At 49.4% G+C, this 17,021-nt stretch overlaps 6 protein-coding genes across 6 annotated transcripts; 2 read left to right on the forward strand and 4 right to left on the reverse strand.

Annotated features, from left to right (window-relative positions):
- Window positions 1-464: 464 nt before the first annotated feature.
- DEU56DRAFT_729137 (CTD kinase subunit gamma CTK3-domain-containing protein) lies at window positions 465-1,699 on the forward strand (the record flags this gene model as incomplete). Its single annotated transcript, XM_041348081.1, has 5 exons — window positions 465-523; window positions 648-747; window positions 881-984; window positions 1,037-1,148; window positions 1,214-1,699. The coding sequence occupies 5 exons, from the start codon at window positions 465-467 to the stop codon at window positions 1,697-1,699; spliced, it is 861 nt and encodes a 286-aa protein (XP_041212650.1).
- An 11-nt stretch (window positions 1,700-1,710) lies between these two features.
- Window positions 1,711-3,869, reverse strand: DEU56DRAFT_28198 (P-loop containing nucleoside triphosphate hydrolase protein). Its single transcript, XM_041345459.1, has 7 exons — window positions 3,639-3,869; window positions 3,038-3,573; window positions 2,859-2,977; window positions 2,678-2,809; window positions 2,521-2,630; window positions 2,173-2,465; window positions 1,711-2,112 (listed from the first exon to the last, which is right to left on the reverse strand). Exons 1-7 carry the CDS (start codon window positions 3,806-3,808, stop codon window positions 2,102-2,104), a joined length of 1,371 nt encoding a protein of 456 aa, XP_041212651.1. The 5' UTR covers window positions 3,809-3,869; the 3' UTR covers window positions 1,711-2,101.
- A 3,126-nt stretch (window positions 3,870-6,995) lies between these two features.
- Window positions 6,996-8,466, reverse strand: DEU56DRAFT_28342 (uncharacterized protein). Its single transcript, XM_041345471.1, has 6 exons — window positions 7,916-8,466; window positions 7,783-7,865; window positions 7,525-7,731; window positions 7,328-7,466; window positions 7,161-7,261; window positions 6,996-7,043 (listed from the first exon to the last, which is right to left on the reverse strand). Exons 1-6 carry the CDS (start codon window positions 8,098-8,100, stop codon window positions 7,033-7,035), a joined length of 726 nt encoding a protein of 241 aa, XP_041212652.1. The 5' UTR covers window positions 8,101-8,466; the 3' UTR covers window positions 6,996-7,032.
- On the reverse strand, window positions 8,068-8,419 carry DEU56DRAFT_779908 (uncharacterized protein). Its single transcript, XM_041351925.1, has one exon. The coding sequence runs from the start codon at window positions 8,374-8,376 to the stop codon at window positions 8,188-8,190; it is 189 nt and encodes a 62-aa protein (XP_041212653.1). The 5' UTR covers window positions 8,377-8,419; the 3' UTR covers window positions 8,068-8,187.
- Window positions 8,467-9,958: 1,492 nt separating the features above from the next.
- Window positions 9,959-11,282, forward strand: DEU56DRAFT_779919 (cyclin-domain-containing protein). The gene is made up of 5 exons (XM_041351926.1): window positions 9,959-10,124; window positions 10,178-10,229; window positions 10,285-10,375; window positions 10,425-10,664; window positions 10,754-11,282. The coding sequence occupies exons 1-5, from the start codon at window positions 10,049-10,051 to the stop codon at window positions 11,048-11,050; spliced, it is 756 nt and encodes a 251-aa protein (XP_041212654.1). The 5' UTR covers window positions 9,959-10,048; the 3' UTR covers window positions 11,051-11,282.
- A 644-nt stretch (window positions 11,283-11,926) lies between these two features.
- Window positions 11,927-14,505, reverse strand: DEU56DRAFT_752678 (kinase-like domain-containing protein; the record flags this gene model as incomplete). Its single annotated transcript, XM_041349651.1, has 3 exons — window positions 11,927-12,201; window positions 12,256-13,574; window positions 13,622-14,505. The coding sequence occupies 3 exons, from the start codon at window positions 14,503-14,505 to the stop codon at window positions 11,927-11,929; spliced, it is 2,478 nt and encodes an 825-aa protein (XP_041212655.1).
- Between the last annotated feature and the right edge of the window lie 2,516 nt (window positions 14,506-17,021).

Consider the following 17,021-nt stretch of genomic DNA (forward strand, 5'->3'; position numbering starts at 1 on the left):
GACAGTCTGTAGCAAGCTGGACATGTATTTTTTATGATCTACTGTAAGAAACTGAGGGACGAGTAGGCATTATATTGTCAAAATGTCCTTGCTAACGTGACAGATGCGCTAACTCGAAATGCATCAGTCACAAAAGGGTCACAACGGTGAATTTGCTACAAAAAAGCCTACTCCTCCTTCAATTCGCCGAAAATAAGGATTCTGAGTAGACTACTTTGATATTGTAATACATCCCCACAAGTTGTTGGAACAGATTTAGCTAATTATAAGTTTTAAAAGAGTAACGAGCCAAAACCATGTATTCTATCCTCAAATCACGTGATGAACCGGTGTATGAACGAGGTCTATCTTAGTAGAAGTCTGTTGTGCGGTATTTGCCGCGTTGTGTCACTCCACTGAGCACATCCATAACGCACAACCATAACGCGACACAAACCTAGCTATATAATTCGCGCCACCCAACCATGCATGACCCATTCGAAGTGAGAATGCAATTCCTTGGGCTCATTCGCAAGCTGAACGCGTAAGTCGTCGGATTCTCTCCGTTCAGTACCCTCCACCTGCTCATGCACATTTCACCACCACCACCCACGGCTGCCTGATGTTCCATTCATGTGCTACGGATTTGCATCGATCACGGCGAGCAGCTCACAACAATCGATACAAAAAGTCGTTGGATTTGCGTTGAAGTACTTTTCGAGATGCGGGGAGGATTTGTGGGAGTGCATTATTGAAGAGTGTCAGAAGGTGAGTGTGATTCTTGGTATCATCTTCTTATCATCGCACCTCGTTGCTCATCCTTGAGCGGTCGGCTGTTCTTGTATATCCGCGTTTCTCTTTCGTGCCTTTGCTGTGAGATTATATCTGACGCCAAGTGAAGGGCTCCATCAATCACCGCATAAATATTCTTTACTTTCTTGACTCCCTGTGCGAAACATCGCTGCTAGCGAAGGCGCATCAACTCCCAGAACAGTCATCTTCATCGTGAGTTTTGTCTCGCCTAGTTACTTGATCCTAAATGGTGGCACCATACTAGAAGCAAACAGGTCAACAACGCATTGTATGTTGACTACGTCTCGCGGGATCTGACGCAGATCGTGGAATGCGTCGTACCCGTGGGCAGGCAAGGGCTACCTAATCTACACCAAGTACAAAACAGGTGCGCACATCCTTGCCCCATACGCCGGTTCTTGCTTAATCCACAAACTTACAGATCCTAGAAAACTGGCGCACAAAACGAATAATAGAGCCACAAAAAGTGGACGAAGTCCTCTCGCTGCTCTCTTCCAGAGACTCGGCACCAGATACGACCTCGACATCCGCTGTACCTTCAACAGCAAAATCTGAGCCACATCTCTCTCGCGGCGAAATATTCAAGCGTATCGAAGAGGACCGAGAGCGACATAAACGCCTTCGAGAACGGCGGTGGGTTCAGGCGCAGCCTCACTCTGGCCTTGCAGTTCCTTCTTACTCGACGTTCACGCTTGCGAGTTTCTTACCGCTTAGCGACGCAGAAAACGCCGAGTTAGCGCTGGATATAGAGTTCGAGAATGAGTGGGAGGCAACGAGCGATTGGAATGAGGACGACGTGGAAGCTACTGCGGAGGAGAGGGAACTTTGTCATCCGCATTTGAAGCGGAAGGGATTTACGAATGACGAAGACGAAGGAGAGCAGGAGATGGACATAGATCAATCATGATTGTTGCAGTGAAGTACCGTGCTATGGGACGCGAGTGACGTATCACGATCCTCAAACTGGATTCTGAAACATTACTCACGTTGCGTCGTTATGGTCAGTTCTCGACTGCCTCTAAGAGTGGATGGGATGATCACCAACCGAAATATAACTTGTATGCAGTGATCGTTCAACGTTGCTTACCAGGCATTTCTATATTGCTTCGTTGAAGACCTCGATTCTACACCGAGAGAGGGGCGCCTAAGGTACTTAGAACTTGCACTGGATGACGGAGAACAAGAAGCACAATGATGCAATCGACGACCCACTAATATAACATTACATACATATGCTCAGACAATCGAAGTGTTTGGAAGGAGGTCATGAGAAAACAACAGTATCAATAAAGGATGAGCGGCAATAAAATTACGATGTCACTGGGGGAAAAGACAGAACATAAGTATAAGGTCAAAAAAACACGAACGCCAGACACTTACTGTAACTAGCGGGGTCAATGTGATCAGGAAGTTCGGGCACGGCGACCTCAAACCGTTGTTGGATGGCAGACATGACTTGCTGATCTGCCTCACTGGATTGGAACGTGATAGCGAGACCTTTCGTTCCGAAACGACCTGCACGGCCGACACGGTGGAGGTAACTGTCGGCGTCTGGTGGGCAGTCGTAGTTGATCACGATATTGACCCGTTCGACATCAATGCCACGGCCAAAAATGTCGGTTGCGACGAGGATACGCTTTTCGAAAGCCTTGAACGCAGTGTAACGATTTATACTACAGCGAGTTTAGTACAAAGCGCCGGATTCGAGAGTCACTAGCAGTTACTCACCGCTCCTCTTGAGCCAGACCGGAGTGAATGCTGATACTAGGGAAATTACATGAAACTAGGAGCTTATCAAGCTCGACGGCTCTTGCGACAGATTTGACGAAGATGACCACCTGAAAATCGTTAGTAAACACGTCTCTTCGAGCGAGCAGTATCGTACTTGGTTGAACTCTAGGACATCTAGTAGCTCGTTCAATTTTCGGTTCTTCGAGTTCTCGTCGAGCTTCACGTAGTGTTGTTGCAATCCGTGCAGCGTCAACTTCGTCTCGTCATCAACAAAGATCTCCAAAGGCTGCAGCAAGTGTCATCGAGAAGTCCATAAGAAAGAGTGCACCACATACATTTGCCATGAATTTCTTGCAAGTGATCCTAATTTCTTTTGCTAGCGTGGCGCTGAACATCATCACCTGCTTGTGGTGAGGTGTTGCACGGAAGATTTCTTGCACGTCTCGACGCATGTCTGCAAATGGAAGATGTAGTTGGAATCGTAGCTGTAATTGATTGGCACGATGCAACTAACCAAGCTGTTCCAACATTTTATCGCACTCGTCCAAAGTGAAGTGCTTGACGCTCTTCGCATCCAAAACTTTTTCTCTCGTAAGGGCATTGAGTCGTCCGGGAGTGGCGACGACAATGTGGGGACACCGTGTCTTGTCACGAAGGATCTCTGCATCCTTTTGAACGGGGGTACCGCCGTAGAACGTGCCAACCCGTACGTCGGGCATATATTTGGCAAAGCGCGTGTACTCATTTTTTATCTGGAAAGCGAGTTCGCGAGTATGGCAGAGGACAATGACGGAAACTTCGCCATTGACTGGCTCCAGCTGTTGCAGAGTCGCGAGCACGAAGACCGCTGTCTTACCATGCCCTGACTTTGCTTGGCAGAGGACGTCCATTCCTAGAACAGCCTGAGGTATGCATTCTTGTTGGACTGTTGAAAAGGGTTTGGTGAGGCTAGAACACCATTTTGAACGTCGCTGAAGTATACCTTCTGAGGGGTGCTCAAAACCCAAGTCACTAATGGCTCTCAGAAGTTCAGGTTTCAACAAGAAATCCCTGTGAAAAAGGGTAGACCATTTTCAAGATGAGCATGGTTTGTGACAACACGTAGAATAACGAACCTGAAGCCCGTTGAATGTATTCCGGAGAAGTTTTTCTTGTCTTTATCAACTTCGCCGTCCACTGCTGACGCGGCTGCTCCGTTGGTAGAAGTAGCTGGAACTGCGCCATTAGGGATAACGTCATGCTCGTCCTCGTAGTCGATAAGTTCCTCGTTATCGTGGGAGCTCATTGTTGTGGAAAAAGAGTGTAGGTTATCAGAGTGGTCGTTGACAGAATTCAAGAGGACGGCATTCGGCGAACGCCGAACCCCCTCAACTACTATGTGTTCCGGGGTCCTCGTTGAAAGTCACAAGGCTAGCCCATGCTTTGAAATAGTACATACAACAGTTCTCGGTAGTCTTTTTTAATATGTCTCTATTGTAAGGTTCATAACGAGGCATGTGGCGAGAGCCTTTGAAACTCGAGACTTTTATTCAGGGGGATCCATAGAATCACAATCGTCTTTGCGTTTTCAAGTGTAGGGGTGGGTATATGGGCTATACATCCCCTGATTATAAACAACTGATTATTATAATCACCTGCAGAGATTATCAGAGGAATCATGATATCGATCAGTGGCACGAACCATATATTCTACTAGTAGAATCTGCCTCGCAATATTAATGCACGTACTAACTTGTCCAGATTCTGTCATGGGACAACTCCTACATAGTCGATTGCAATTGCGTAGTTGATTTCCTTCTCGATACTTCTGCCTGAGCAATGGGGACCCTGGAGTCGTCGAACACTCGCTATTATTCTGGCTTGAACGTGTGATACGTGGTCCTGGATGAACGAAGTATTGCAGCCCTGGTGGTCGTCAGCTTGAACATCAACAACTTCACTACATACATTTCTCTGGACCAATCCACGCATATCAAATAATCCATCACCTCCCCTTGTGGTCCCATACAAAGTCCTACACCTTCATGTCCCCTTTCCATGACTACTATATCAGATTCTCCGCACAAACAATGCTCCAGGGTGACATGCTGAACGTAACGGGAGGTCGAATGCGAGATTACACGTACATGACAGGGTCCTCACTTCCACTACCAGCCTGAGGGAGCCATGCCACGCTGCATATGTGAGTATACGCGCACATCACAGACATACAAACACAACCCATTGAAAGAACGTTCCTTGAAGCGTGAACTGAAGCGCTATCGGTAGTTCTCTGACTAACTCTGACACATGGTTGAAGCTACACACTAAAAGATAACCAGCGTGTCTTTGAGCGCCGTGGGGTTGCGAAGGACATAATGATTCAAACGGTTTAAACATTCACAAGCTTCACTGGACACTGTTGCCCAGCCACGTCAATCTGTGTCATACAGTTCCACCTCCTCAAACTACATCCACAGATATGCCACCAGTCAAGAAAGCTGCAGTCACGGCCCAGACACCAAGCTCAACTCCCAACTTCGTGATGGATTTCCTGGAATCAGGGTCTTACTGGTGACCAACAGATCAGGATGAATTCAACAATCAAGAGAGTTAAAACATACGCAAACGATGTTGTAAAATAACATCAATAATTGCTTTGATGAATTGCTCCTTCTTCTGAGAGCGGTGTATCAACCCCGCTATGGACCGAGAGTGGGCTTGATACGTGTGAATGACAGAGCTCAGAGCTTCCCTGACAGCAGCTGCATTTGGAGACACCATGTACTGCTGGAGAGCAACACCGACAGGGCGCACGGACTCCTGGTGAGCATATTGCGGGTCCCAAAGATAGAATGCGTGTTCCAAGACAATAACAGCAGCTGGTTATAAATACTGAGTAGACTCGTTGCAATGTGGCCTGAATCTCACCAGAACCAAACTGGACAATGTTCTCCAATGTGGATGAGCCAGAGTCCTAGCAAACGTTGAGCATGAGAACTATGTGTACAGGCTGCGAGCAATGAGACGTGCCAGAGAGCGTAATGTGGACCACATCTCCTTATCTTCGTGACGGTAAGACTGACGGATCGTGATAGAAAAGCAGAAATGGTTTAGAATCAATCTACTTACGCGCTGGCAGTGTCAACACATTAGCGATATGTTCGGTCAGCGAGGCTCGAGCTCGACAGAGGATCAAGACACTCACGTACTGTCAAGGGATCACAAATTGGTTGGGTCAGCGAGGCTCGAGCTCGACAGAGGATCAACACACTCACCAACTGTCAAGGGATCACCAATGGGTTGGGTCAGCGAGGCTCGAGCTCGACAGAGGATCAAGACACTCACGGTCTGTCAAGGGATCACAAATTGGTTGGGTCAGCGAGGCTCGAGCTCGACAGAGGATCAAGACACTCACGTACTGTCAAGGGATCACAAATGGTTTGGGTCAGCGAGGCTCGAGCTCGACAGAGGATCAAGACACTCACGTCCTGTCAAGGGATCACCAATGGGTTGGGTCAGCGAGGCTCGAGCTCGACAGAGGATCAAGACACTCACGTGCTGTCAAGGGATCACCAATGGGTTGGGTCAGCGAGGCTCGAGCTCGACAGAGGATCAAGACACTCACGTGCTGTCAAGGGATCACCAATGGGTTGGGTCAGCGAGGCTCGAGCTCGACAGAGTATCAAGACACTCACGCGCTGTCAAGGGATCACAAATGGGTTGGGTCAGCAAGGCTCGAGCTCGACAGAGGATCAAGACACTCACCAACTGTCAAGGGTTCACAAATTGGTTGGGTCAGCGAGGCTCGAGCTCGACAGAGGATCAAGACACTCACCAACTGTCAAGGGATCACCAATGGGTTGGGTCAGCGAGGCTCGAGCTCGACAGAGGATCAAGACACTCGCCAACTGTCAAGGGATCACCAATGGGTTGGGTCAGCGAGGCTCGAGCTCGACATAGGATCAAGACACTCACGTCCTGTCAAGGGATCACAAATGGGTTGGGTCAGCGGGGCTCGAGCTCGACAGAGGATCAAGACACTCACGTCCTGTCAAGGGTTCACAAATTGGTTGGGTCAGCGAGGCTCGAGCTCGACAGAGGATCAAGACACTCACCAACTGTCAAGGGTTCACCAATTGGTTGGGTCAGCGAGGCTCGAGCTCGACAGAGGATCAAGACACTCACCAACTGTCAAGGGATCACCAATGGGTTGGGTCAGCGAGGCTCGAGCTCGACAGAGGATCAAGACACTCACGTGCTGTCAAGGGATCACCAATGGGTTGGGTCAGCGAGGCTCGAGCTCGACAGAGGATCAAGACACTCACGTGCTGTCAAGGGATCACCAATGGGTTGGGTCAGCGAGGCTCGAGCTCGACAGAGGATCAAGACACTCACGTGCTGTCAAGGGATCACCAATGGGTTGGGTCAGCGAGGCTCGAGCTCGACATAGGATCAAGACACTCACGTACTGTCAAGGGATCACCAATGGGTTGGGTCAGCGAGGCTCGAGCTCGACATAGGATCAGTTCACTCACAAACTGTCAACAGATCAATGATACCTTATGTCAGCATACCAGCGGGGATGGTCAACAGACGTACTCCCTGCAAGCGACCGTCGAACATCAATGAGAGGAATTTTCGAACATTCCTACAACTCACATAAGTCTGTGGAAACCAGTCACCCAATTCATCTACAATCTTACTATCCTGAAATTTCCCAAATATGCGAGCTGAGACTGCTTGCTGCACAAGTGTCCTCAAGACATTGAGACAATTTCAGATGTCATTTCTCGCCACAGATAAGTGAGGTTTGAGTGGTCACCTTTTTACTGCGGTTCTGATGCACACCTCCAAGTTGGTCCGCTGAGTGGAGACAAACAACTGTTTGAGCATATCATTGTCCAAAGTTTCAGCCGTGTGTTCAATGAGCGGCGTGCAGTCTGCATCATCCTTATCCATATCTAAATGTGCGAGAGGGAATAAATGTGAGTACCCAATTAAATAGACTAATTGACTTACCAGGAAGACATATATGACATTTTGGAGGACGCTGGCCGCCCTTGCTGCTGTACAAAAGCTTTAGTTGTGGCCCGTTGGCAAATGACTCTCTGGCGTGCTGCGGGGCCAGTCCGTCAGCATCTTTCCTTGATACTCCCTTGCTCATTAGCTCTGCATGTATATCGTCGTAGAGGGCGTCGAATTTAGTAAACAACACAATTACTGGAACTGAGGATTGCCAATTAATCGATGATACACGACAACAAACACAAAACGTACTGCTTCCAGTGTCACACTGAGAGAAAAACTTGACTTCCGCTTCTGTGAAAGACCTGCTATCCTCATCCATTGGAATGCAGTACCTATGTTGAAGACGTGAGATAGCGTATGACGGCAACTTTACTAGGACTACCATATGACATGGATTCGATTGTTTAAAGCTAGTTCCTTAGAACGGCTTGCGATAAAAGCCTTCACCTTGTCGAATTCAGATTGTCCTCCTGCCTCAAACCCGCGTGAATCGTGAAAAACGAATCCCGGGTTGGTTAGAAACACCATTTCATTTTCGATATTGTGCAATCCACGCTGAGGACTCATCACAGGACGTTGCTAACCACTACGAGCGCGCCTTACCTCTCTGGATGCCGCCAAAACGGAGGCATCGATCTGATCTCGTCCAATCAATTAAGATTCATCACTATCTGGGATCATAGTACTCAGGCTGCGTACCTGTTTCCCGGCACTGTCATATATTTCTGGGTTGTCTTTTGTCTGGCAAACCCTCTGGAGAATGGTGGTCTTCCCTGCATTCGCTCTTCCTATAATGAGGATTCGGAAGCGCTCGAACTTCCGTCTCAATCTTGAAGGATCCATGATGGAGGAAGGTAAGAGTGTGTGAACTCTTCGAGCGCCCGAGACAAGCCCGAAATGATTTTTTATAAGTTTATCGTAACGATGATCTTCTTTCGATTGCAATCTGGATAGGACGCAAGTACTATGTAGTACTACTAGCTATACGGTTGCATCTTCCAGTACTCAGTACTCAGTGTTCGGCCTTGGTCGGCCCACATGCGATCTTACGGACAACGTCGTCAAATCTGATGGAAATGATCAGCGCCGTCGACTCTGATCAACGTGAAGTTGAATGTGCCCGTTGTTTGCTTTTCACGCTTCAGGGTTCTACTTCGTGCTATTCCTCTTGGTTGTACAGAAAAGGAAGAAATACTCCTGACGTACTTCTACGCAATGCGAGACGGTAAAAATTTGTGGCACATTGAACCGCATGTGAGTTGCAGGAAATACCCGGGGAGACGCTCGTTCGTTGACTACCAAAAGATAAAGATAGATAATCTTTTCTCCAGAACAACGGGTGTAGGGGTTGATCCTGTGCCTCCAGGTCACCAGGATTGTGACGGGAACAGGATCTCGAGGAACGCGATTGTAAACTTGTGGGGAGCGAGTATATCCTTCTGGAAGACTTCATGAACACGTGTGGCAGCCATAGCCTTGGGACACCGAGACCCTCGACTGAGAACATGCTTTATGACCGCAGAAGCCCGGTATATTCATCAAGTGAGAACCATCCTTGCACGATGAAGAGAGGGAATCCTGATTGAGATCAATCACGAAAGGGACTGAAACTTGTCGCTAGTTCAGCCTGGGAAGGAATTAGGAGCACTGCAATAATAATTTGGACACAGATCCGTGGATCTGGATACGAGTGAAGGAAAGCGGAACGTCACTATTTCCAGGGTGGCAGATGCCGGTCATGGAGCGAAAGTAGCCTAGACCAACCCTGAGCCATATCGTTTGGATCAAAGCATCTTGGGATAAGTATAACTAGTCAGATCTTCACTCACCTACATCAGTGAACTGGTGAAGAAAGTAGAGGGTCACCTACAAGAGCGAGTTTAGTTGCGACATATTTTTGGACGTACAACTTAAACCCACCTTTTCCTGTGATGACAATGAAACAGGAATATGGTAACTTTGGGAGCTCTTACCTGGTTGGATATATCGCGATATCACTCAACGCTTGAGAACATGCGCTAACGGATTCATCAGCGCCAGCAAAAATGTTACCCCAGGCCAACCTCGGAGTCAATCCTCGACATCTTAGCGGTGAGCGCTAGACTTTCCCAAAATGCGTATCAGGATGGCTTTCCATGTACCTGCATAGCCTGAAGTCGACTATCAGTTGGAGGGTCGCAAAGGTACGGTAGCTTGTGGCACGATACTCTGACACGTCGACGAGCGACGTTTCCCCACAGGTTGTAATCGGCGGCTGTTACTAGCCACTGATATCGGGTATTTGATGGCCCCAAGCCATTTATGTACTGCTGGGATGCTCTAGGCCTTTGTTCTGGAAGAAAGTTGGAAGGAACGCGGAATATGATTTTGTTTGGTCGTGTGGGGACGAAAGTTGCTCGGCGACGCGCTGATCTGATTTCATCTTCTTGGAAGTCTTTTTAGACCTGTCTTAGAGCTTCTTAGACACGATAATTCTTTGATTTTATTCCATTAGGAGCGGCAATGGGTGCACGGTATGCACTCATCGACGAGGGTCACTTTGCCCGCTGCATATGAGGTCGCTGAAATAGATAATCTCGCTCTTCTCATAGGTAAATTATCCAGCTCGTATCCTGTTCATTCAGATCTGATTGAACATCTAAAGCTAATATGCTTGAACGATTGATCGCTCATAATGACAAGATACCCCTTCTGCCGTATGTCATCTCCTACGCTTCATGTCACCCCCCACTCATTCATTACTATTCTCAGCGAGAGCCTCACCCGATTTCACTCGAGAGCCGTACCAAACATCAGCGTCCTCGATTATCTCCGACGCATAATCAAATGGACAAAAGTGGAGGTCCGTACACATTCCTATCTTAAAACCCCAGCTAACCCGTCTCTCACAGAAATCATGCCTTCTCCTCACTCTACACTACGTCGACCAAATCTGCGCCCGCATCCCTCTCTTCACCCTATCCTCCCTCACCTGCCACCGCTTCATCATCGCATCCATCACAGTCTGCAGCAAAGGCCTCTGCGACTCCTTCTGCACAAACGCCCTCTACGCCCGCGTAGGCGGCATCCCCGTACCAGAACTAAACGTCCTCGAACGCGAATTCCTTCGCGCAATAGACTGGCGCTTAATGGTTCGCATAGATCCCAGCCCTCCCCCACCCGTTTTCCTCTCACACCTTTTTTTTTTCCATGTTGTTTTTGGTCTTTTGGGACTGCGTAGTGCACACGCGAAGTCCTTCAGGAATATTACATCAACCTCATCAGGACGGATAGCACGGGGAGCTTTATGCTCGAAGGCGCAGAGTCTGAGATAGAGGATAGCGATATGGACAGCGTCTCCTCTCGCTCGGCGTCTCCTATGGACGCACAAGTCCGCCATCGCCCGTCGTTCAGCCTCCTAGGCAACCGTGACCGCGAGTCTTCATCCGACACCGCGACGCTCGCACCGCAGGGCCCTACAATCGAACAGAACATGGCGTTCGCTGCATTACAGCATTCATGGAACAAGCCTCCATAAGAAGTATAACTTTTGGTGCTTTTTTGTTCTTACGTACCAATGCATTGTACGTACGCACGCACGCACACGCCTTCGTCATCGAACTCGACCTCATCATTTTTCGTCATCGAGGCTCATCATTATCGCGCCATAGACGCGACATTTAGTCATCCCACGCATCAACCCACTCTCACGCTCTCCCCTTGCCCATAGCCATTACATTTTTCCAAGTTTCTGAAGACTGCATACATACGTGGCGCGTAAAAAAACCATCGAATTGATCACAGTAGCGCAAACATACAAATATGAATGACATCAACAGTAGTCGAGGTCACGAAAACAGAAAAAACACCCATCGACTCCTAAGAAATTACACTGTATTGTAAAACGAGCGACAAGGTCAAACTAAGATTGTGTGTTTTCGCTTTTTCTCATCAACACAAAAAAACGATTCTATAGTATGTATGCATATCAAATGTGGTGTAATACAGTCCGAGAGCGATATCGAACGAGCGTGGTAGTTTGATTGGGGTTTTCTTGCAACGGAGACAGTAATAATAATGCGATGGGTTTGAAGTTTTTTTTTTTTGTTTTGAAAAAAAAAAGTCGAGCCTGCGCCAAACGGATATTGGAGATTATTATGCACAGATAGAAAAGCACAGGAGCACAAAATATGCACAACGGCCTTCATGAGCCTATTCACACCAACATATAACCGGCATGAGCGGATGAATTACAACAATAAAGAAAAGGCTGGTGTTCGCACCGTAAGTAGTTGGGTACCATACAATACATCGACCGCCTCCTTCCACACACACAGCACCTACAGGCCCATAAGCCATCTAACAAAAAACAACAACAAAACACACACACAACACACTTCTTCCTCAACGTACATCAACGCCTCAGAGCAGAGAGCATCTTCGCCAGCGCATTGATCTGGCCCTTCTGCACCTTCTTCGGAGTGTCTTCCTCACCACCACCACCGCCACCCAAATCAGTCGTACTTGTAGCAGCATCCCTCAAAGGCACAGGCCTCTCGCTTATCGTATCCAGCTTCGACTTGCGCGTCCGTGGTTTACGCTGAGGAGGCTGCCCGAATATATCACCCACTGGATTCGGATACAGCTGCCTCGGAAGCTCGTCAAGCTCCCATGGCACACCGTTCATGACTATCATCTCAAATCAACACCGCCACACAAAAAAAAAACCGAGGTAAAACTCACTCTTGATATTCTTCGGGATCTGCGGAGGAGCCTGACCACCAGCTCTCCAACTCCCACTACTCACACTCGTAGCAGTCGTCGAAACGCTCCTGACGCTCGAATTGCTATACCGCGTGAATGCGCTCGTGCTCGTACTAGCACTGCTCATCGAGCTTCGCCAATTACTGCTTCGGACACTGCCAGGTGGGGAATGACCTCGCACGCTTCCGTTGACAGTGGGAGGCGCGGTGTTGGAAAACGCAGTGCTGAACGTGGACGTTGCACCAGGCCGCCGTCCCCGTGCCCATGTGTTGGCTTCGTCTGCCGGGGAACGTTGCCGTGTGAGTGGCGTATATCCAGCATTGACGCTCGTGCTGGAGTTGACATTGATGCTGCTGTGCGAGTTGTATGGCGAGGCTTTCTGGCTGTAGGGGCTGCTGGACTGCGGATGGGGCGAGGGTTGGGAGAGCCCCATGATGAGGTTCGTCACGTTGCTGGCGGTGCCGGCTGTTGGTTCTTCCGTGGGGGTGACCGCGACGGTCTTTCCGCTTCCGAAACCCAGCTTCCACTTGCTTGGCTTCTTGACTACGACAGGCCGAGGCGCTTCGGGCTCCACCGCCTGGATCACAGGAGCAGATACACGCGCTTGACTCGATGCATGGCTTGCATTTCGGCTCAGATCTATGATACCAGGAGCGAGCGATGACGAACGGCTCGCGCCCCGACTTGCCAGACTGATCTCCCGTGCCAAGCTCTGCGATGCAACAGCGAGCGTCTGGAGCGTCTCGTCCGTCGTGGTCTTCGGTCCTCCCTTTCGCGACCCGCGCTTTCCTCGTTTCCTGGTCGACCGCGAGCGTCCGTCCTCGTCGAGGTGCTCATCCTGGCCCTCGCGTGGCAGCTCTCTCAATAGATCCTCTGGCTCTTCAACAAGCACACCACCCACGCTTGGAGCCCTGCTCAATGACCGACTGCATACGAGCGGCGTGCGCAATGCAGCGCGGGATGATGGACGACGCGAGGGGGGGCACGATGACAGGGGGTGTCCGAGCGTCGATGAAGCTGTGCTGAGCACGCGCTTGTGGCCTCTGTGGGAGGGCTCGCGGTCGCAAAGCAGTGCGGGCAGGTCCTTGATCCAGGCACCAAATTGCCTGGCGGTGATGGGCATGTGGCTGGCGTCGAATGGTGGGAGAACGAACACGCGCTGGGTGAGGAACTCGGCAACAGGCCAAGTCATGCCGGTAAAGCGCTGCATGAAAAAGTGGGCGCCATGCGTGCGGAAAAGGGAAAATGAAGAACAGGCGCCGTCAGAGGTGTCTGTCCATGGATTATAGTGGTACAACCTGATGGCGGTGTCAGAGATAATCCAGCAATGAAAATATCAACATACATGTTGATCAAAACGATGCCGAGACTCCACACATCACTCCGCTCGGGGCTGTAGGTCGGGGCGACGTTATTGCGGCACTCGAAGCTCATGTAAGGTGCGCTCCCACAGTCCATATCGGCGCTTTCCAATTCGTTTGTGCTGAGGCCAAAGTCTGTTAGTTTGACTAGGACTTTGCGCTCCATGCAGTCGGAAGAGGAAGAGGCCGGCGCATAGCCATCGGTAACGATAAAGTTTTCTGGCTTGATATCGCGATGGAATACGCGCTGTTCGTGACATGCGGCGACTGCATCGCACATTTGGGCGAACATGCTTGCGATGAGTCTGAGACGTGTGTGGCTTAGCAACGCAGAGGGATGCAAGGTAGCGAGAAGAGAGGGGGTAGGAGGGGTCTTGCTCTCAGTGCTCTCGTCGGGTGCATAGTGATCCCGTGCCTGCTCGAGAAAATAAAAGAGATCCTCGCCGGGGACGTACTCCAAGACTAGGAGGAGGAAGGCGTCTGTCTCGAGGGTACGGTGGAGCGTGACGATGTTGGGATGTGGCGAGAGACTCTGGTGAATGGTGACTTCAGTGAGCTGTGCTGTGAGAGCGGCGGAGTCGAGGTTGGCCTTTGAGAGGACCTTGAGAGCAAAACTCCTGCCGTAGACGATAGGCGGAGGGGTTGGGCCAAGGTCAAGGACGCCGACGTGGCCATCGTCGCTGACGGGGTTGCGGGAGAGGACTTCACGGACGAGATAGACGACTGCATAGCTGCCTGTTCCTAGTCTACGGATGACTTGGAATTCTTTTGCAGTGTTCATGTCTATGGGGGGCGAGGACACAAGGACGAACTGGGTCGCCCTGAAGAAGCAGGTCCTCGCCGACGAGGTCGCCGGGAGCGAGTACATCCTCTATGAGAGATGAGACAGAGGGGAGAAGGGGGCTTTGAGGGAGGAGTGGGGATGAAGGAAGATACGGGGAAGGAAGAGATGGAGAGGGAATTGAAATTGGGCTTGGGGGGGTTGGAATAGAAATTGGTAAAACAGGTGGGGTTAGAACCGAAGAAGCTGTTGAAGATGGTGAAGGGGAATGAATTTGCTTGCGAAGAGGTTCCTTTGGGAAACGCCTGTTGAAAAGACGAGAATGTGCATGTGGGTAGTCATTATGGCGAGGATTTGAAGTAGGATTTGGTGGGTTGAGTATATCTTTACGGTTCTGTTTATAGGGAAGGGGGAGGGGGATTGGTTGGGCGGAGTATTGCAACATGAGCTCGTGTAGTCGGGAAACAGAGAGATAATTGTAACGCTTTCTTGGAACTACGAACGACGGGGTCAAGGACGACTTTGAAGACGAAGGGGAGTGGTCGTCGTCGTTGTCGTCGTCGGACTGCTCAGAGTCTTCAGAAACCTGCTGGACTTCTGAGATTATATTAGTTCTAATGCATGCAACGTTGTCTGGCGGTGCTGAAAGGTTGATAGCGTATCTGTTCATAAGGAGCGTGAGTGAGGTTGAGGGAAGAGGAACGAATCTTATAACACAAGCGAGTCTCACGAGTCATAAGCTCGAAGCCTCGAGGCAGATGATATTGTGAAATTCAAAAAATAAAAAGATTGAACTTACGACAAGGAGAAGGGGGAGGGGGATGAGGAGGAGAAGTGAGAGAGCTCAAGTTACTTTGCAACGCCAACGAAAGAAACGAAACGCAGCATCCGAAGAGGTATTACAGCCACGATAGCCATGTGCTACATCTCGGTCTTCTTTCCATATTCGGTTAACGCAGTTTCAAAAGTCAAAGCAACTATCTGAAATTTCTACTGGTTTTATTGCAATACTTTCTATGGTATCACCTAGCACACCATACTCCGTGATATCAGTTTGAGCTCATCGTCGAGCACAACGACGAGCCCATTTGAATTTACGTGGAATTAATAAGACCGTAGGAAGCACATGGTCATATACCATAATTAGTTTCAGACCATGTGCGACCCTCTTGAAAACATATGTAAATTAATATAATTCATTTTAAGTCTTGCCTCGTTGTCGCCCTTACTCTTTATCCAAACTTATTGTCCTACTTTTCTCCATTCTTCAAACTCGCTTCCGTGTCCACCTGCGCTTTTAGGCGATCATCCCGGCCCCGTTCCAACCAGATTGACTTTGGTTATCGAAGCTCACAGCTGCTATAATATCAAGTACCTGCGCCAACTAATATCATGTATCCCCCCGACGCCATCCTACCGGTCACTTAGAAATACATCAAAGCCCCTAGACTCAATCCCTCCGCCGATCACACAGATTAGGGGGGCGTAAGTAATGTCTTATCACAATCTCAATGTAATCGACGTGGCACAATAAAATGAAATGCTCTCCACTTCCACATGTATAATAACGCAACTATCATACTAATACTCACTACTAGCTGCCACGTCACCTACCCGCTATCCCGCGTGAATGCATCGTGCATCACATTTCCATTCAACTGCGCTCTCTACTCCGTAGGTACTAGCCGATACATGCGACTGACTTCATATCTGATACGTCCTCATCTCGGGTTCCTGTCGAGGACAACCGTATTCACACGTGCATGTACAGGCCGATCGATCACGGCTCACCACGGACTAAGAAGTAACCGAATCAGCTGTACCCGCGGCGCAGCCCAGCCCCCGCAGCACAGCTTCTGGTTCTGTGAGGAGAATAGGCCTAGGGCTTAGGGCGTCTCCTCCGCAGCGCCTCAAATCTGCGAAGCTCCACATTATTATCGGTGCCAAGTTCTGCTTCACAGTTCTTCTACTCCATTTGTATTGATCCTGGTGTTCGACGCCCCAACACACGACGTCTGCACCTCTATTCGATTGCCTAGTGATCATCGGCGTCCTAATTCCATATACGTCTGACAGACTCGAGAGGGAGATTTTTCATTCCGCTGCGTTTTGGTTTTGAATGGAAAAATAATTTATTGCAGCGCTGCGGGACGTACGCACCTTCCCAGTCATAAAAGCCCATGGTATTTTTGTCTCGATATAATTGTAATTCGCCTTTTGAGAGCAGAGACCGTTTGTTGTCGGACTCACTGTCAGTGGGAGTATCCTCCGGCACCATTCATACCGCCCGCCAAGAATACTTCCCAGCACACTCGGGATCGAAACCTAAAATGATGTATCAAGCTACGGTGCTGTTTGACTGAAATATCTTGGTCTTACAGAGTGTGATAAAACGTATGGATGCATCATGTTGGCGTCGGCCGCTGGTGGTGACTTGGCTTGGCATATGGCCTAGGGATACACTACATACAAGGACTCCGGTTTGGTCGTTCGTTCGTTCGCAAGCATAGCGTGTCTCCGCGTTCTCACTCTCGATAACGCCGTGTATAATTGACCGTGACACGGCCGCAACTTGCCGCCGTTCGTCGCAATGGTACAAGGCA

This window comes from Suillus clintonianus (genome assembly GCF_016758775.1).
Source record: "Suillus clintonianus strain FC179 chromosome Unknown DEU56scaffold_10, whole genome shotgun sequence".
Lineage (NCBI taxonomy): Eukaryota > Fungi > Basidiomycota > Agaricomycetes > Boletales > Suillaceae > Suillus > Suillus clintonianus.

Excerpts from the sequence above, each read along its gene's own strand:
- DEU56DRAFT_779908 (XM_041351925.1), bottom strand. The coding sequence starts at position 8,376 with ATGGATCCTTCAAGATTGAGACGGAAGTTCGAGCGCTTCCGAATCCTC.
- DEU56DRAFT_28198 (XM_041345459.1), bottom strand. The coding sequence starts at position 3,808 with ATGAGCTCCCACGATAACGAGGAACTTATCGACTACGAGGACGAGCAT. Across the intron at positions 2,810-2,858 it reads GCAAGAAATTCATGGCAAAT|CCTTTGGAGATCTTTGTTGA; the intron begins GTATGTGGTGCA and ends CACTTGCTGCAG. Across the intron at positions 2,466-2,520 it reads GGTCTGGCTCAAGAGGAGCG|TATAAATCGTTACACTGCGT; the intron begins GTGAGTAACTGC and ends AACTCGCTGTAG.
- DEU56DRAFT_779919 (XM_041351926.1), top strand. The coding sequence starts at position 10,049 with ATGCACTCATCGACGAGGGTCACTTTGCCCGCTGCATATGAGGTCGCT. Across the intron at positions 10,230-10,284 it reads GACAAGATACCCCTTCTGCC|CGAGAGCCTCACCCGATTTC; the intron begins GTATGTCATCTC and ends TACTATTCTCAG. Across the intron at positions 10,376-10,424 it reads TCAAATGGACAAAAGTGGAG|AAATCATGCCTTCTCCTCAC; the intron begins GTCCGTACACAT and ends CGTCTCTCACAG.
- DEU56DRAFT_28342 (XM_041345471.1), bottom strand. The coding sequence starts at position 8,100 with ATGAGTCCTCAGCGTGGATTGCACAATATCGAAAATGAAATGGTGTTT. Across the intron at positions 7,732-7,782 it reads TCAGTGTGACACTGGAAGCA|TTCCAGTAATTGTGTTGTTT; the intron begins GTACGTTTTGTG and ends GGCAATCCTCAG. Across the intron at positions 7,467-7,524 it reads ATGTCATATATGTCTTCCTG|ATATGGATAAGGATGATGCA; the intron begins GTAAGTCAATTA and ends TCGCACATTTAG.